Source organism: Sphaerodactylus townsendi, linkage group LG01 (assembly GCF_021028975.2).
Source record: "Sphaerodactylus townsendi isolate TG3544 linkage group LG01, MPM_Stown_v2.3, whole genome shotgun sequence".
Taxonomy (NCBI): Eukaryota; Metazoa; Chordata; class Lepidosauria; order Squamata; family Sphaerodactylidae; genus Sphaerodactylus; species Sphaerodactylus townsendi.
This window is the reverse complement of record NC_059425.1, coordinates 60,348,132-60,361,840: the sequence shown is the minus strand read 5'-3', so window position 1 is coordinate 60,361,840 and position 13,709 is coordinate 60,348,132. Positions and strand designations below refer to the sequence as shown.

Here is a 13,709-nt window from a genome sequence, read left to right as displayed (position 1 = left end):
TAATGCTAATAATCGAGCCCAGCGGCCCAGGCCACACTAGATGTGTATGTGTGTGGGCAACTCTGTTTGCGCGTGCCCACAGAAAGGGCTCTGAGTGCCTAGGTTCGCCACCACTGTGATAGACCTATCCTCCATTAATTTGCTTACTCTCTTCTAAAGAGATTCAATACAGTAGCTAATACATCCTGTGGATGTGCATTCTACAAGTAAATTATGAATTGTATGAAAAAGTTTCATATAGTTTCATAAATCCTGAAAAGCTGCTTCCCATCAACTGGTGTCCATTTTCTCTGCATTATAATATAGGAAAATAGACACCTTTCTATCCATTTTCTCTGCATTATATGCCATTTTACAAACTCCTATTATGAACTCTCCTAAATGCTTAGGACAATGTATTGTTAACAGCTGTCCCAGCTGGAATCACCTGGCTGTTGTGGGTTTTCCAGGCTGTGTGGTCGAAATCTGGTAGTTTTTGTCCGTAACATTTTGCCTGCATCTATGGCTGGCATCTTCAGAGACCACAGAAAGAAACGAAGCATGACATGGAATGATTTTAGGACATTTTAGCCACAGGACACTTTAGTCACATTTTAAATTAAACTCCCAGTGTAAGTTCCCTGGGAATTTTAATTTTGTTAAGGTCTCTGCTAGGGAATAGGGTCTCTAACAACGCCTGAACATAACTACAGCTTCAGCCAACTTAATACAAACTGGTATGACTTTATACTCTACAAGCGTTTTTCAACAACAATGCACTGCACATTGATTTGCAAGTTATGCTCACTGAACCTGGTGAGACATTGCTAGCAAAATAGCTGTCACAAAGGGATAATATAGTAAAGTACAGCAATCATCACCACTTTACCTGATATAATTCTATCCGCTGTTCTGATACTCGAGCCTTTGGATTCTGCAAGCGAAAGACTCTAAACTCTGCTTTCACAAGGTTGGAAGCATTTTTTTCCATTGCCGAAATGTCAAATCTCACTCGTTTAAAATAGGCGCTGGGTTGAGGTGATTTTTGTGGAATCTTGTCTGCAAGAAGACAGAATAACGGTTTAAAATTGTAAATATGCTTATTTCTCTTTCATTCGACTGCAACACAAGAGATCCTCAAGGAACAGTGACGGAAATGTCTGAAGGATGATGCAGCTTAGAGCATCCAATTTGGGTATCATTAACAATTTAGCCAGATAAACAAACACATATGTTTGATTACAGAAACAGCAGATTAATAGTGATCAGCAAATCATTTCCAACTTTCTGTCGGGGGCATGCATTTAACCCTATTCTTTGAAAGCAATGGTGGAAAATCCTGGATGATTATACATTGGAAGAAACTCATGACAGCTGATGTTTCACAAATGACTTCAGACTTACTTATGCTTAATCACATTTGCCAAGAAAATAGGAATTAATGGCGAGACATTTGCCCTGTGTTGCTAGAGTAAAAATATCTAAATCCTCGACAATGTGTTTTGTGTTTTAAGTATTTCAAATGTCATGAGTCTTGACTTGAATAAGTAAATAATAAAGGCCAAACCAGATTTACAAGCAGATATGCATAACATTACTTTACTGGAATGTTTTAAATGGGAAAATCCACCTGTGGGAAAATGACCAAGATCAGACAGGTGGTGGGCAGGGGGATTTCTTAACTCTTTCCTACACAATATTCTCCAGTGAGTTTCCTCCTCTTATTGTAGTGTTCCATATATACATTTGGCAGAAAAGGGGGATCATTTAGCTTTCCTCCAAACCATTTTCCCGACCTAAAATAATCCTGGGAAGTGCTATAAGGCTAGCTGGGGAAATCAAATAGTTGTGGAATGGCTCAGTGGTCCAAAGGATACACCCATGGGGCTGCTGCACAGGATCACAGTGAAAGGGAAGTCTGAAGTAACTTCTCCACATGTAGCACTGATGCAACACAAACATGTGGCAACTGAGGAAATCTAACATGTGAGACTGTTACACAGGGTGTTACTTGGTAACATGTGAAATGGCTCATGTGATCAAATAAGTTCTAGAAATGAATGAGAGGATGTGATTGAGAAACATCATTCCAGAAAAAAAGTTGCCAGCAAGCAATCCAGTGAAGAAAAAGATCCTGTCTTCTGTCACCCAGAGATTTATTCAGAAACAGCCACACATATTCTGTCACTTCTAATTCTAGCTACGAGTATCTCTTTGGTACATATCTAGAACATGTTTAAAGATGTACATTTGACTGAATCAACAAATTATTGTGGGGCTCAAGAAAAACTTGTAAGAAATGCAAGATGTAGGAAGTGGTGTCCCCCAAGGATCCATTTTGGGACCAGTGCTCTTTGACCTATTCATAAATGACCTGGAAGAAGGGGTGGGTAGTGTGGTGGCCAAGTTTGTGGATGATACCAAATTATGTAGGGTGGTGAGAACTGCAAAGGATTGCGAAGAGCTCCAAGTGGACCTTTATAAGTTAGGTGAGTGGGCTAAGAAATGGCAAATGCAGTTCAATGTACCAAAATGTAAAGTGATGTACATAGGGGCAAAAAATCCAAACTTCACATACACGCTACAGGGGTCAGTGCTATCAGTCACAGACCAGGAAAGGAATTTGGGTGTCTTAGTTGATAATTCCATGGGAATATCAACTCAATGCATGGCAGCTGTGAAAAAGGCAAACTCTGTGCTGGGAATAATTAGGAAAGGAATTAATAATAAAACTGCAAAGATTGTCATGCCCTTATATAAAGAAGTGGTGTGACCACACTTGGAGTACTGTGTTCAGTTCTGGTCGCCACATCTCAAAAAAGATATTGAAGAGATAGAAAAAGTGCAGAGAAGGGCAATGAGGATGATTGAGGGACTGGAGCACCTTCCCTATGAAGAGAGACTGCATTATTTGGGACTCTTTAGTTTGGAGAGGAGACATCTGAGAGGGGATATGATTGAAGTCTATAAAGTTACACATTGGGTAGAAAATGTTGACAGAGAGAATTTTTTCTCTCTTTCTCACAATGCTAGAACCAGAGGGCATACATTGAAAATGCTGGGGGGAAGAATTAATCCTAATAAAAGGAAATATTTCTTCACGCAACACATCATTGGTGTTTGGAATATGCTGCCACTGGAGGTGGTGATGGCCAGTAACCTGGGTCGTTTCCCCACTTACCATCTACTACGCGCTACTCTCGTCAAGTAGTGCGGGGTCACGCGGCACTCCCCACTACAGGGGCGGCAACAACGCAGCCGCCCCGACGCTGCCACTCTTGTGCCCCCTCAGTGCGCATCATTCCTGGCGCTGCTCAAAACGGCGCCATTTGATGACCCCACGCTCAGGAAGCCCGGGAGCGCACCAGAAATGACGTGCGCTGAGAGTAGCGCGCAGCAAAGGGTGGCAGGGGCGAATCTAGGAAAACTGGAGCCCGGGGAAAAAATCTGAGTTTGGTGCCCCCCCACCCCAGGTATGGACGACCACCCTCCCCCACAATGATTTTTTGCACCAGCTCACAAAACACCTCCCACCACCAGCAAAACATACATGGCTTTCTCCCCACCAACTCTCTTTCCTAATTGTGTCCTCACACCAACCCTATGAGGTAGGTTGTTAGCCTGAGAAACAGCTCCAAGCCAGTGCAAGTGGAAATTAACTTTTAAGCATGTAAATCTCTCTCACAAGTCAAATTCCCCCCCATCTGGAAGGCTGTTCTACCAAGCCCAAAACATCAGCATCATCTCTCATACAAATCACCTCCTACCCCCCAGCAAAAAACAGGCATCGGCTCTCTCCCCACCACTTTCCTAATTGTGTCTTCACACCAACCTGGTGGAGGTGGTAGGCTGCTAGCCTGAGAAACAGCTCCAAGCCAGTGCAAGGGGGAATTAACTTTTAAGCATGTAAATCTCTCACAAGTCACCCCCATCTGAAGGTTTACCAAGCAAAACATTCAGCATCATCTTTCACAAATCACCTCCCTACCCCAGCAGTAAACAGGCATGGCTCTCTCCCCACCACTTTCCTAATTGTGTCCTCACACCAACCCTGTGAGGTAGGCTACTAGCCTGAGAAACAGCTCCAAGCCAGTGCAAGTGGGAATTAACTTTTAAGCATGTAAATCTCTCACAAGTCACCCCTCATCTGAAGGTTTACCAAGCAAACGTCAGCATCATCTTCAGTTCTGCTGCTGCTTCTGGGCTCCCTGCTCAGCTTGCCTTTTCCTGTGCCTGCTGCCGGGGAGAAGGCTTCTGAGTAATGCCACACTTCATTTAAGGCGAATAAGGCATGCTGGGTTAGAGGGAGGGGAGGCGGAGCTCCCCAGTCCTGCTCCTGGGAGCCCAGTGGCTTCTCCCCCGCCCCCTGGACACTCCAGGCCACAGTACAGAGTGGGCGGGGATACGACAGGCACTGGGAGCAGTCCACTGCTTCAGTGCCTGCTTTCTAGGGCTTGCTCAATCCCTCGCTCTGTGGGAGGATGTTTTGGCGCCCCCCACGTGACCTCAATCGATGCGCCCGGGGACAAGGGGTACCCCATGTCTCTAGGCAGGAACGCCAGTGAAGGGTGGTCGATGGTAAGTGGGGAAACGACCCTGGATAGCTTTAAAAGGGACTTGGACAGATTTATGGAGGAGAAGCTGATCTATGGCTACTGACCTTGATCCTCCTTGATCTGAGATTGCAAATACCTTAGAAGACCAGGTGCCCAGGAGCAGCAGAAGGCCATTGCTTTTCCATCCTGCATGTGAGCTCCCAAAGGCACCTGGTGGGCCACTGTGAATAGCAGAGTGCTGGACTAGATGGACTCTGGTCTGTTCCAGCAGGATCTTTCTTATGTTATTAAGTTACAACTTCCAAAAATACGTTTTATCTGCTCAAAGATCAATAAATCACAGGCTGTGAAACAGACAGATGTACTCTACTCCCATCCAGCTCTACTGTGCTCTTTTCCACTGAAAGATCTGTGACTTCATTTGCCACATGCTGGATCATCTTTGTTTCAAAATGCTTCACTTGGGTCCTAGTGCCTACCTAGTTCTGTTATAGTAAGGTCAAAATATTCAGAATGTCACAAAGATCTTAATATGAAGTACATGAAATCACTCCATCAGCTTGCAGAATATCTGGGGCAACACTTCCCTGCTTCCAGTCTCCTTCTGTGGGAACACTGCTCTTTGGGTCTGATTCTGTCAGTGTCACTGATTCTACAGCTGCACCTTTTAACCTTCCCAGCTCCCAGGATGGCAACTGCTATCTATTTTTCTCATTTACAATAGTGCTGTTCCTTGTACTTGACTGGTAACAGACAAGTAATTTGTCAGGGAGAGACACTTATTTTTCATGCCATTTATTTATTTAAATTGTTCGTCTGTTTATTTATGTAAAGGTCTAGCATCCCCTTCCAGAGGTCATGAAATAAATGGCTGTTTAACATGGTAATAATTCCAGCTAACCAGTAGTTACCTTCCTTTTACATTTGCTTCGGCTGGAGAAATTGATGGAGATGCTGATGGGGAGGGGAAGCCAAATAAACAGAACAAGACTGGGCTTTGAACTGCTCAGAGCCTAACTCTGCATGGAAAAAGTACGGTCCTGAATTAACTAAGTATGGCTGATTTGATCAACGAAATAGATGGCAGATTCATCAGAGCCCAGGTGCTCCATGACAATCAACACCAGAGAACACTTCATGTACAACACTCTTCAAATTGCGCTGGTCAACTAGAGTTGACTGGTTGTGACACAGAACGTTCTGAAAGGAAATTATAACAGCAGTAGAGTACAGATTACATTGACATTTACTTCTGCTACTGCCGTTATACTCATTTAAGAGTGTTCTGTCAGCTGTGCTGCAAGCCAAGCCCCTCTCCTGTTATCTTCTGCCCCACTTCACCATCAGAAATAACGGTGAATTAAGATCAGAGGGCAGGGCCCTCCTGACTGTTCCATCAATCAAAGAACCCCATCAACCAAAGAAGCGAGCACGCGAAAGAGAGCCTTTTCAGTGACAGCCCCATGATTATGAAACAACCTCTCCAGGCAGATGTTCCTGGCCCACTCACTTTTGATCTTTAGGAGGCAGCTGAAGAGCCAGCATGCTGTAGTAGTGGGATGGCATTTGTAAGTTGCTTTGAGATTCCTTACAGGAGAGGAAGGCAAGGTATAAATCCAAACTCTTCTTCTCTTTTATTTTGGACTATATTTGATTAATTTTGTTTTTATTTGTTGATGTTCTAATTGAGATTTGTGGTTTTTAAATGTATTTTAACTAGTGTTGTTTTATTTATATTTTAAGTACCTTGAGTCCCATAAGGTAGAAAGGTGCCTAACAAATATTTTAAATAAAAAATAAAATAAATAAAAGGTTCACTGCAAACCTTGAGAGGTAAGGAAGGTACAAATCTATGCACAGCTGATAATTAAACAATCCTGTTGATGTCTGTGCAATCAAAACCAGCTGAAGTCCATTTAAACCCATGATATGATGCTCTCAAGCAGCACCACACATACATACACCCAGTTAAGACCAACATTAAATCTTTAGCCAGCTCCTTTCCTGTGGGTGTGCAAGAATTAATCAGGTATAGATGTTAGACCTTTGTGTTGCCTCTTCAGAAACGCACTAAGCTTAATTGTATCTTGCACAAAGAAAACAGCTGATTCAACGCATCCAGTCAGAAAAGATAACACCTCTGCATGCTCTTATAATCCAATGCTAAGTGGATTATAGCATAGCGTTACCAGTCTGTGATGGGTTTACAGTATCAAGGCAATTCTGGCATAAGGGAAGAACATGATTTGCATACAGAAAGCCATCGTTTCAGTCCTGTCATTCCTGATTAAAAATTGTAGAAAATTACGGCTGGGAAAGACCTACATTTTTGACCCCAGAAAGCCTGAGCTACCTTAAAGCAGATATTACTTTGTTAGATTTGTCTTCACATATGATATCTTCATAATGTCATGTTATTTGATGTTGTCATGTAACAGATTCTGATATTCCCCTTTACTCACTACAAAGCAATATAGTCTATCTATGCCAACTGGCAGCAGCATTTCAAGGTTCTCAGGTAGCAAAGGGTTTTTTCCAACAATCACTATTTGAGATCCTTTAAAAGAAGATGCTGGGAACCAAACCTGGGACTTCCTGCAAGCAAAGCAGCATAGACTCTGCTACTGAGCTATGGCTTCTTCAGAAGCCCCCTCCCCCAGCTGCTTTTTTACGTTAAAAACAAATCAGAATACCTTAACATGAACCTTACTCATAACATATACTTTAATCTCCTCCCTTCACTACCGACATTCAAATTGACAGCATCTTAGGCTTCCTTTCTGCTTATGATATGTTATAAAGTGCCATAAACATGGATGGTTCTATATAAGCAGTAACAATAATAAAATTATGTTGATAAGAGTCTTTTAGACTTTTCTGATAATGGCCTACCAATCTTGAGAAGAAGTTGCCCTGAAGTGAGTCTGGTCCCTTTCAATAGTGAGCCCAGATTTCTTGCTAGAGAGCAGAAGCACCAAACATTCTTTGACCAACCATCCATCGAAAGTGAGCGGAACTAACTGCTGCTGGGGAAACATAAACAGCTCTTCTCATTTGTGTAGCCCATTCAGAATGCTTTCAATATTTTACTCTCGTACACAAAAATGTACATGGATGCTGGAAAATCTGAGAGAGCTCCCGTCTAACTTTGCCAACGAAAGTGGGTAATAAATGTTCTGAAGATTTATTTTTATTTCTTTTTGTGTTTGTTAAACTCTAGAAGGATTCTTCCCCTTCCCCAACAAGCTTCCTTTCCTGGTACACTGCCCATCCTTAATAACAACAGCCACAACCCCATTGCTTTTGGCTTCTCTTTTATGACCAAATCACATAAGTCATGTACTACTAGGCTTTGATGCAGTAGATGCAAATATTTATCAGTGTCACTTGATTGTGATTAAAAGTGGTTGCAATGCTTTCTTTATTCTGGCTGGATTCCCTAGACCTCTGTCTAGTAGGAGTGTTTAAGTTTCAACAAAATAACAAAAATATATTATAAAAAAGAAAAGAAACTGCAAATAAACAGATTCTAGTTACTGTGGTGCAAGGTGAAATAATTTCTTCCACCTCTCTGTTTACAGTTTACCCCCTGATCTGCATACGGGTTTCAATCCAGAACAGTCTTCTCTTTCAGTAACAATGAAATGATAACTGTTGGGTCTCGGAACTTTAAGCCAATAAACAGACTCCGAAGTACTGATCAGTAGCATTTATTGATGAGATATCAAAGCACCATACTTGGCAAAGCCAGTTCTGATTAAACTGGTTTTCACAGTTGTAGTCGTGCCGCGAGGTCAGCGTAAGAACGAGACGAGACGCGGTGATTTCATCTGGTGGAGAGCGCCAGCAACGGGAGCGCGGGTTTCCGTGTTCCAGGCGACTCTCCCGTATGCTGGCTCCTGGCACCTTTTATTATGCTCCTAGCCGGCGCGCCTACAAGGGCGGAACGCGGGGACTTCCGGCAGAGCCGCCGACTGCTAGATCATCATGTGATGCATGATCTCACCTGGCTGCTACGCGCGGAGAGGAGCATCGCTGCTGGGCCTAATCCTCACCTGGGGTAAGGCCATTGTCCCTTTGTCCGGGACACCCGGTGGTTGTGAGCCAGGTAGTTCATGACCTGTGACTCATCGGGGATGAGGGGTGGGGGAGCGGTGCGACCAGAAGGCCGCAGGAGCGCCGGTGTGCCGGCGCTCTACTCACGGTGCTGCTGGGTCAGCAGTGCATCCCTACATCTCCTCCTTTTCTTTACATTTAGAAGGGAGGCCGAAATGTTAGGGGGCGATTTAGGGGGACGCTCGTCTCCTCCACCGTTTGGCCAAGCTGGCCGAGTTGCTTGTGCAACATTAGGACTTGGTTGCGATGTAAGGGAAAGTCAAGGGGTTTCTTACACATGTTACAGGCAATATTAGATATACATTGAATGAAACAAGATCCGACAATGAGGCACACAATCAAGCCAATGCAGAGCTGTACAATAGCACTCAACCATCCCCCCGGTAGCCAGCTCCAGAGGGCTGACCACCAGTGGGGTAGAACGTCATACTTCAGATTAGATACAACATCTTGCAGTTCACGCACTTTCATATGAATCAAATGGGAATTATCAGAAAGATTAAAACAACACATATTATGTACATTCTCACAACCTTGGTGATGCAATAACAACAAATAATCAATAGCGGCACGATTATCTAAAGTCGCTGACGAAGTTCCTGCTGCTTGGAGGCCAGAGCATCCAGAGCAATGGAGGTAGAGTTGATGGACTTCGCGAAGGGCACAGGCCAGCCGCCAATGGTCTTAGCGTTGTAAGAAGCGAGTCCGGGGACTCCCACTAGGGAAGTTGCGAGGGAGACTTAACTCCGGCTCGGAGAGGGCAACCGTGATCGTCTCGCAAGAGGGGTCGAGGGGCAGAGTGGAGCGGTGGCGGGCGCCCGGGCTCCTGGGTGGAGCCTGAGGCAGGACGATGGTGAGGCGACTAAGGCAACAGAGAGTCCCGCAGAGAGCCGAAAGCAGGGATGTAGTTGAAAGTTCTCTCCCCGCAAGTCCAGAACCAACCCTTCGGGAGCAAGATGTTCCCGCATTACACGGGGATGTCCTCTGTGCTGGCTGCAGTTCCAGTTGGTCAACCGGGTGAATGGGCCCGGGTCGGTTCCTCGCCCTGCCGCGCCGGAGATGCGGGCGCAGGTGTTGGACTTGTGATTAGCGACAGTCTTGGTGACAAGGGAGAGAGTCGCCGGCCGGGAGGGTTTGGATGACGGGTCCCCAGTCAGCTCATAGAGTACTTGATGGATGAAGCATTCATAAAGGGGCTTAAGCCAGACTCCGCTAGGAAGTCTCCAGGGGCTTGGCCAACGGGGAGCAGGCAGGAGCTTAGCAGGTCCCCGCCTCCTCGGTACTGGCCCAGGCAGAAGGACGCAACGTTGGCAGCGGCAGCACATGGCTCCCAGATGCTGGTCTGGTCCAATCTCGTCCGGGGGTGGCCGACTGCCACCGGCAGGAGGCAGCAGAGCAGGCAAAGGATGGTGGCCGCCGAGTTGGCAGTGATGATTGCAAAGAGGGCGCACAGAGGTTCTCGGGCGCCTCGGGGGGTTTGCATGGGCGCAGCAGCTCTTGAGCTTGGCTGGCGTTGCTTTGACATTCCCCCAGGTCATCCGGATCTTTGGACCGTCTACCAGGCCGGTGGCGGCGCTCCGGCCGCAGGCCGCTGGGCGGGATCCTCCAGAGAGATTCGCTCCATCTCCGGGATGAAGTCGATTTCCTCCTGGCTTATTCCATGGGCTGGCCTGTCATGGCGAAGTCGGAATCCACCGGAGATCTGTAGGAAGAGGGACTGAAACACACCCCTTCCCAGGTTATAGTGGAGGGGCTGGGTCTTGCCGGGCTTGGAGAGGCGATGGCGGGAGGTCAAAATCAAGTTTGTTAAATCAGGTTTGTTGGGTTTAGTGTTTGATATAGGACGACAGGCTTATTTTGCAGCCTGCGTAAGGGTTGCTTTTAATGCAGTCTACTGGGGGCCGTCCACTCCTCTTTCTTTAAATTGTTTGACAGGAAGGGCAGAGGGTAGGCGATCCTGATGGAAGCTGGCTTCAGGACGTCATCAGGGTGCGTCAAAGCGAGGGTCCGATCCTCGAGGAAGGAGGGGCAAGCGGACCCTGGGGGAATTGTGGGTATGCATGCTTAATTTGCAACACAAAAGAGGGCTTGGATGCGCTTTTGGGTGATGGATGCATCCGGGAGACAAAGTAATCGTATGCGATTAGGGGTAAATTTCACACACAAAAGGGGAGGAGTTCTTTCTTTTGCGGGGAAAATGTACTTACTGCGGACCTTGGTGGTTAACGCTGAGAGGCTGGAATGGTGCTGAATTTGTAATCAATTATCTTGGGATTGCCACCCGCCGAAACCGCTCCTTATAGCGGCTTCGGCCAAGCGCCTGGCCTTGCACAGCCGCCAGGCTCTGGGCAACCACCACCCACCCAGGTTTGTGTGTGAATTTGGTGCGGCAGCATCCCTTTGACTAGAGGTATCGCCCTGGCCGCCAAAACCACTCCTTAGGCGGTTTCGGCTAAGCGCCCTGGCGATGGTACCCACAAGCCAAACAGGTTTGTCAGGGGCATAGTGGCGGCAGCCTCCTTTTTAAACTGGGGCCTGTCCTGGCAGTGCTGCGGTACCAGGACGGGCCCAGATTTTAATCCAGGGAGGGCCAGTCAGCCAATTGGCCCTCCCGCCTCTGCTGGTTGAAAGATAGAGGGAAAAGAAAAGAGAGAAAAAGGGGGGTAGTTTCCCTGCGGAAGTTCGAGAATGAGTTCGGAAGGCACAATTAGGATCTATGATCTGTGTGATGGGTTTATCCATCCCAGACTAGGGTCGTTTTGACCTGGCTCATGAGGTCCCTTCCCCAGAGATTGACATGGATGTCCAGAACGATGGGGCGGACTGTGAGCTGCCGCTCGAGCCCTGGGCTGTGGACCGTGAGCGGGCGGATGCTCCGTCTCGCGGTTTGTTTTCCCCCCACCCCCCAGATGTGCGGACAGGTCTCTGTTGGCCACTGGTCAGGCCACTCGGCTGCTCTGATGACGGTCACATCAGCGCCGGTGTCCACCAGGCCCTTGAACAGACACCCTTCCACAGTGAGCTCCAGATACGGGCGGGAGCTTCCGATGGGTGTTTCCACTGCCGCAATGGTAGTATTGGATGCGCCCTGATGGCTGCCGGGGCTCGTGGCCTTTATTGCGTCGGCAGCGGGCAGCGCATGGGGCAGGAGGATCAGCTGCGCGCAGCTGGTCCCGCTGGGCAACTCCTGCGGGATGTTTGTCCAGACTTGGAGATGGATGGGTCCCTGGTGCGTGGAGTCAATGACTCCGGGGATGATGAACAATCCCTGCTCAGTGGCGGAGGCCTTTGGCAGCACCAGCCCAATGGTCCCGATAGGTCGCCATATTGGGTTGGGGCGACGAGGACCTCGTGGGGGAATTTAAAGGAGATGGGCTGGGTGCACATGAGCAAGATGCCACGAGAGGGGGTGGTTTGGGTGTGGGTCTTGGTGTTTGGGCCTGCTCTAGTACTCTTCCCCTTGGTCCTGGGCTGGGGAGATGCCCGAGCGCGAGTTTCCCGACGGGCAGTCGCTTCTCCAGTGGAAGCCTTTCTGGCACAGGGGGCATCGGGTTTTGGGCGGCCTCGGGGGCCTTCGCCTCTTGGGGGAGGACCCTCCTCCATCGGGGTTGTAGGCCCCCCCGCCGGGCTGCCTACACTCCCTTCGGAAGTGTCCTGACCTGCCGCAATTAAAGCAATCACCTTGGGGCTGTCCCCTGGCAGTGGAGAGTGCTGCGGCAAGGAGGCTAGCTTGGTGGGCGGAGGATCCGATGTCCTGGCAAGCCTTAAGCATGTTGGCCAGTTCAGGATCTTTGCCTAGGCCCGTGATTGCTCTACGGCACTCAGTGGAGGCGTTCTCTTTGGCGAGGCGCATGAGGAGCTCGTTTTGGGCCTCCTCGCTATCTACCTGCCTCTTAAGCGCCTCCTGGAGCCTGTTCACAAAATCGGGCGAGGGCTCCTTGGGGTTTCTGTCGGATGGTGGAGAAACTTTGGGTTGGCTGGCCAGCATTAGGGGACCTTTGATGAACGCCTTTGTAGAAGCATTCAGAGGCGCACCGTAAGGGTATTCTGGCAGGACAATCTGATCGTTGGGGTTGGTGAAGGCATCGGCCGTAAAGCTGGCGCTGGCGGTGTAGGCGCCGCCCGAGGCTGCTCCCCAGCGATACACTGCTGGCGGAACTCGCTTTCCCAGATCACAAATTGTGCAGGGCTCAAAAGCATCGCGAAAGGTGGTCTTCCAGTCATCCGGAACCATTAGGTGATTCCTTGGCGACTGCTTCTAGCATGCCTCTCACATAGGGGCTGGTGACTCCTACGTCCCACATCGCTTTGCGGAGCTCGGTGAGGATATTATAGCTCAACGGGCGGTACTCGACAACCCGCCGAACAATACCATCCTCGGTATCCGTGGAAGTGAACGGGAATAAAGCGAATATTGGTATCGCCTTCCGTCAGGGTTTCCTTTTTTCGCAGGTCGTGGTTAATACGCCTGCGAGGGTTTTGAAACCCGCGCCATTACGCGGGCGCCGACGGAGGTGCTATGGCTTCAGAAAATGAAGGCGGAGCAACCCGAGCCGCGGGAGAATTTGAAGGAGGCAGGGGAGCATTGGGGGCAGAAGGAGGACAGGCGCCCAATTTAGAGGATAGAGAAAATTCCGGGGGTGAAATTGAAGTTGAAAGATCGAAAGGAGGGCGCCTACAGCAAAGGGAGCCATAGGTCTGCAGGCTGATGGCGACATAACATTGTCTCCACGCCAGTAGCAGCGACACCGAGCTGCAGGCTCTGCAGCGTAAGAGTGCGCCCGATGTTTTCCCAATCCTTAAGATTCAATGTCCCCTCCGGTACCATGGACATTGAGCTTCAATCTCCTCGACCAATTTGGCGCAGCTCCCCTCTCTTTACGGGGACCCTGCCGCTTCGCTAACGCTTTTAGCTCGTTAACGTGCTTGTCATAAGCCCTGCTTTTGCAAGCTCCCCATACTCACCGGTGTTCCGTCGGACGCGAGCGTGTCCTAGGACTCGAGTCCCTGGATGCGCCGATCCAGCGGACGGGCGATACCGAAATGGTGGTCCCTGGA

General features: G+C 48.3%; 1 protein-coding gene across 1 annotated transcript in view; it reads right to left on the bottom strand.

Moving 5' to 3' along the window:
- The window catches only part of TGFB2 (transforming growth factor beta 2), a 124,524-nt gene that overhangs the window by 37,222 nt on the left and 73,593 nt on the right, over nt 1-13,709 (bottom strand). Inside the window, exon 2 of the mRNA XM_048495980.1 lies at nt 869-1,038. Coding sequence (XP_048351937.1) covers nt 869-1,038 — 170 coding nt within the window. The remainder of the gene's footprint in view (nt 1-868; nt 1,039-13,709) is intronic.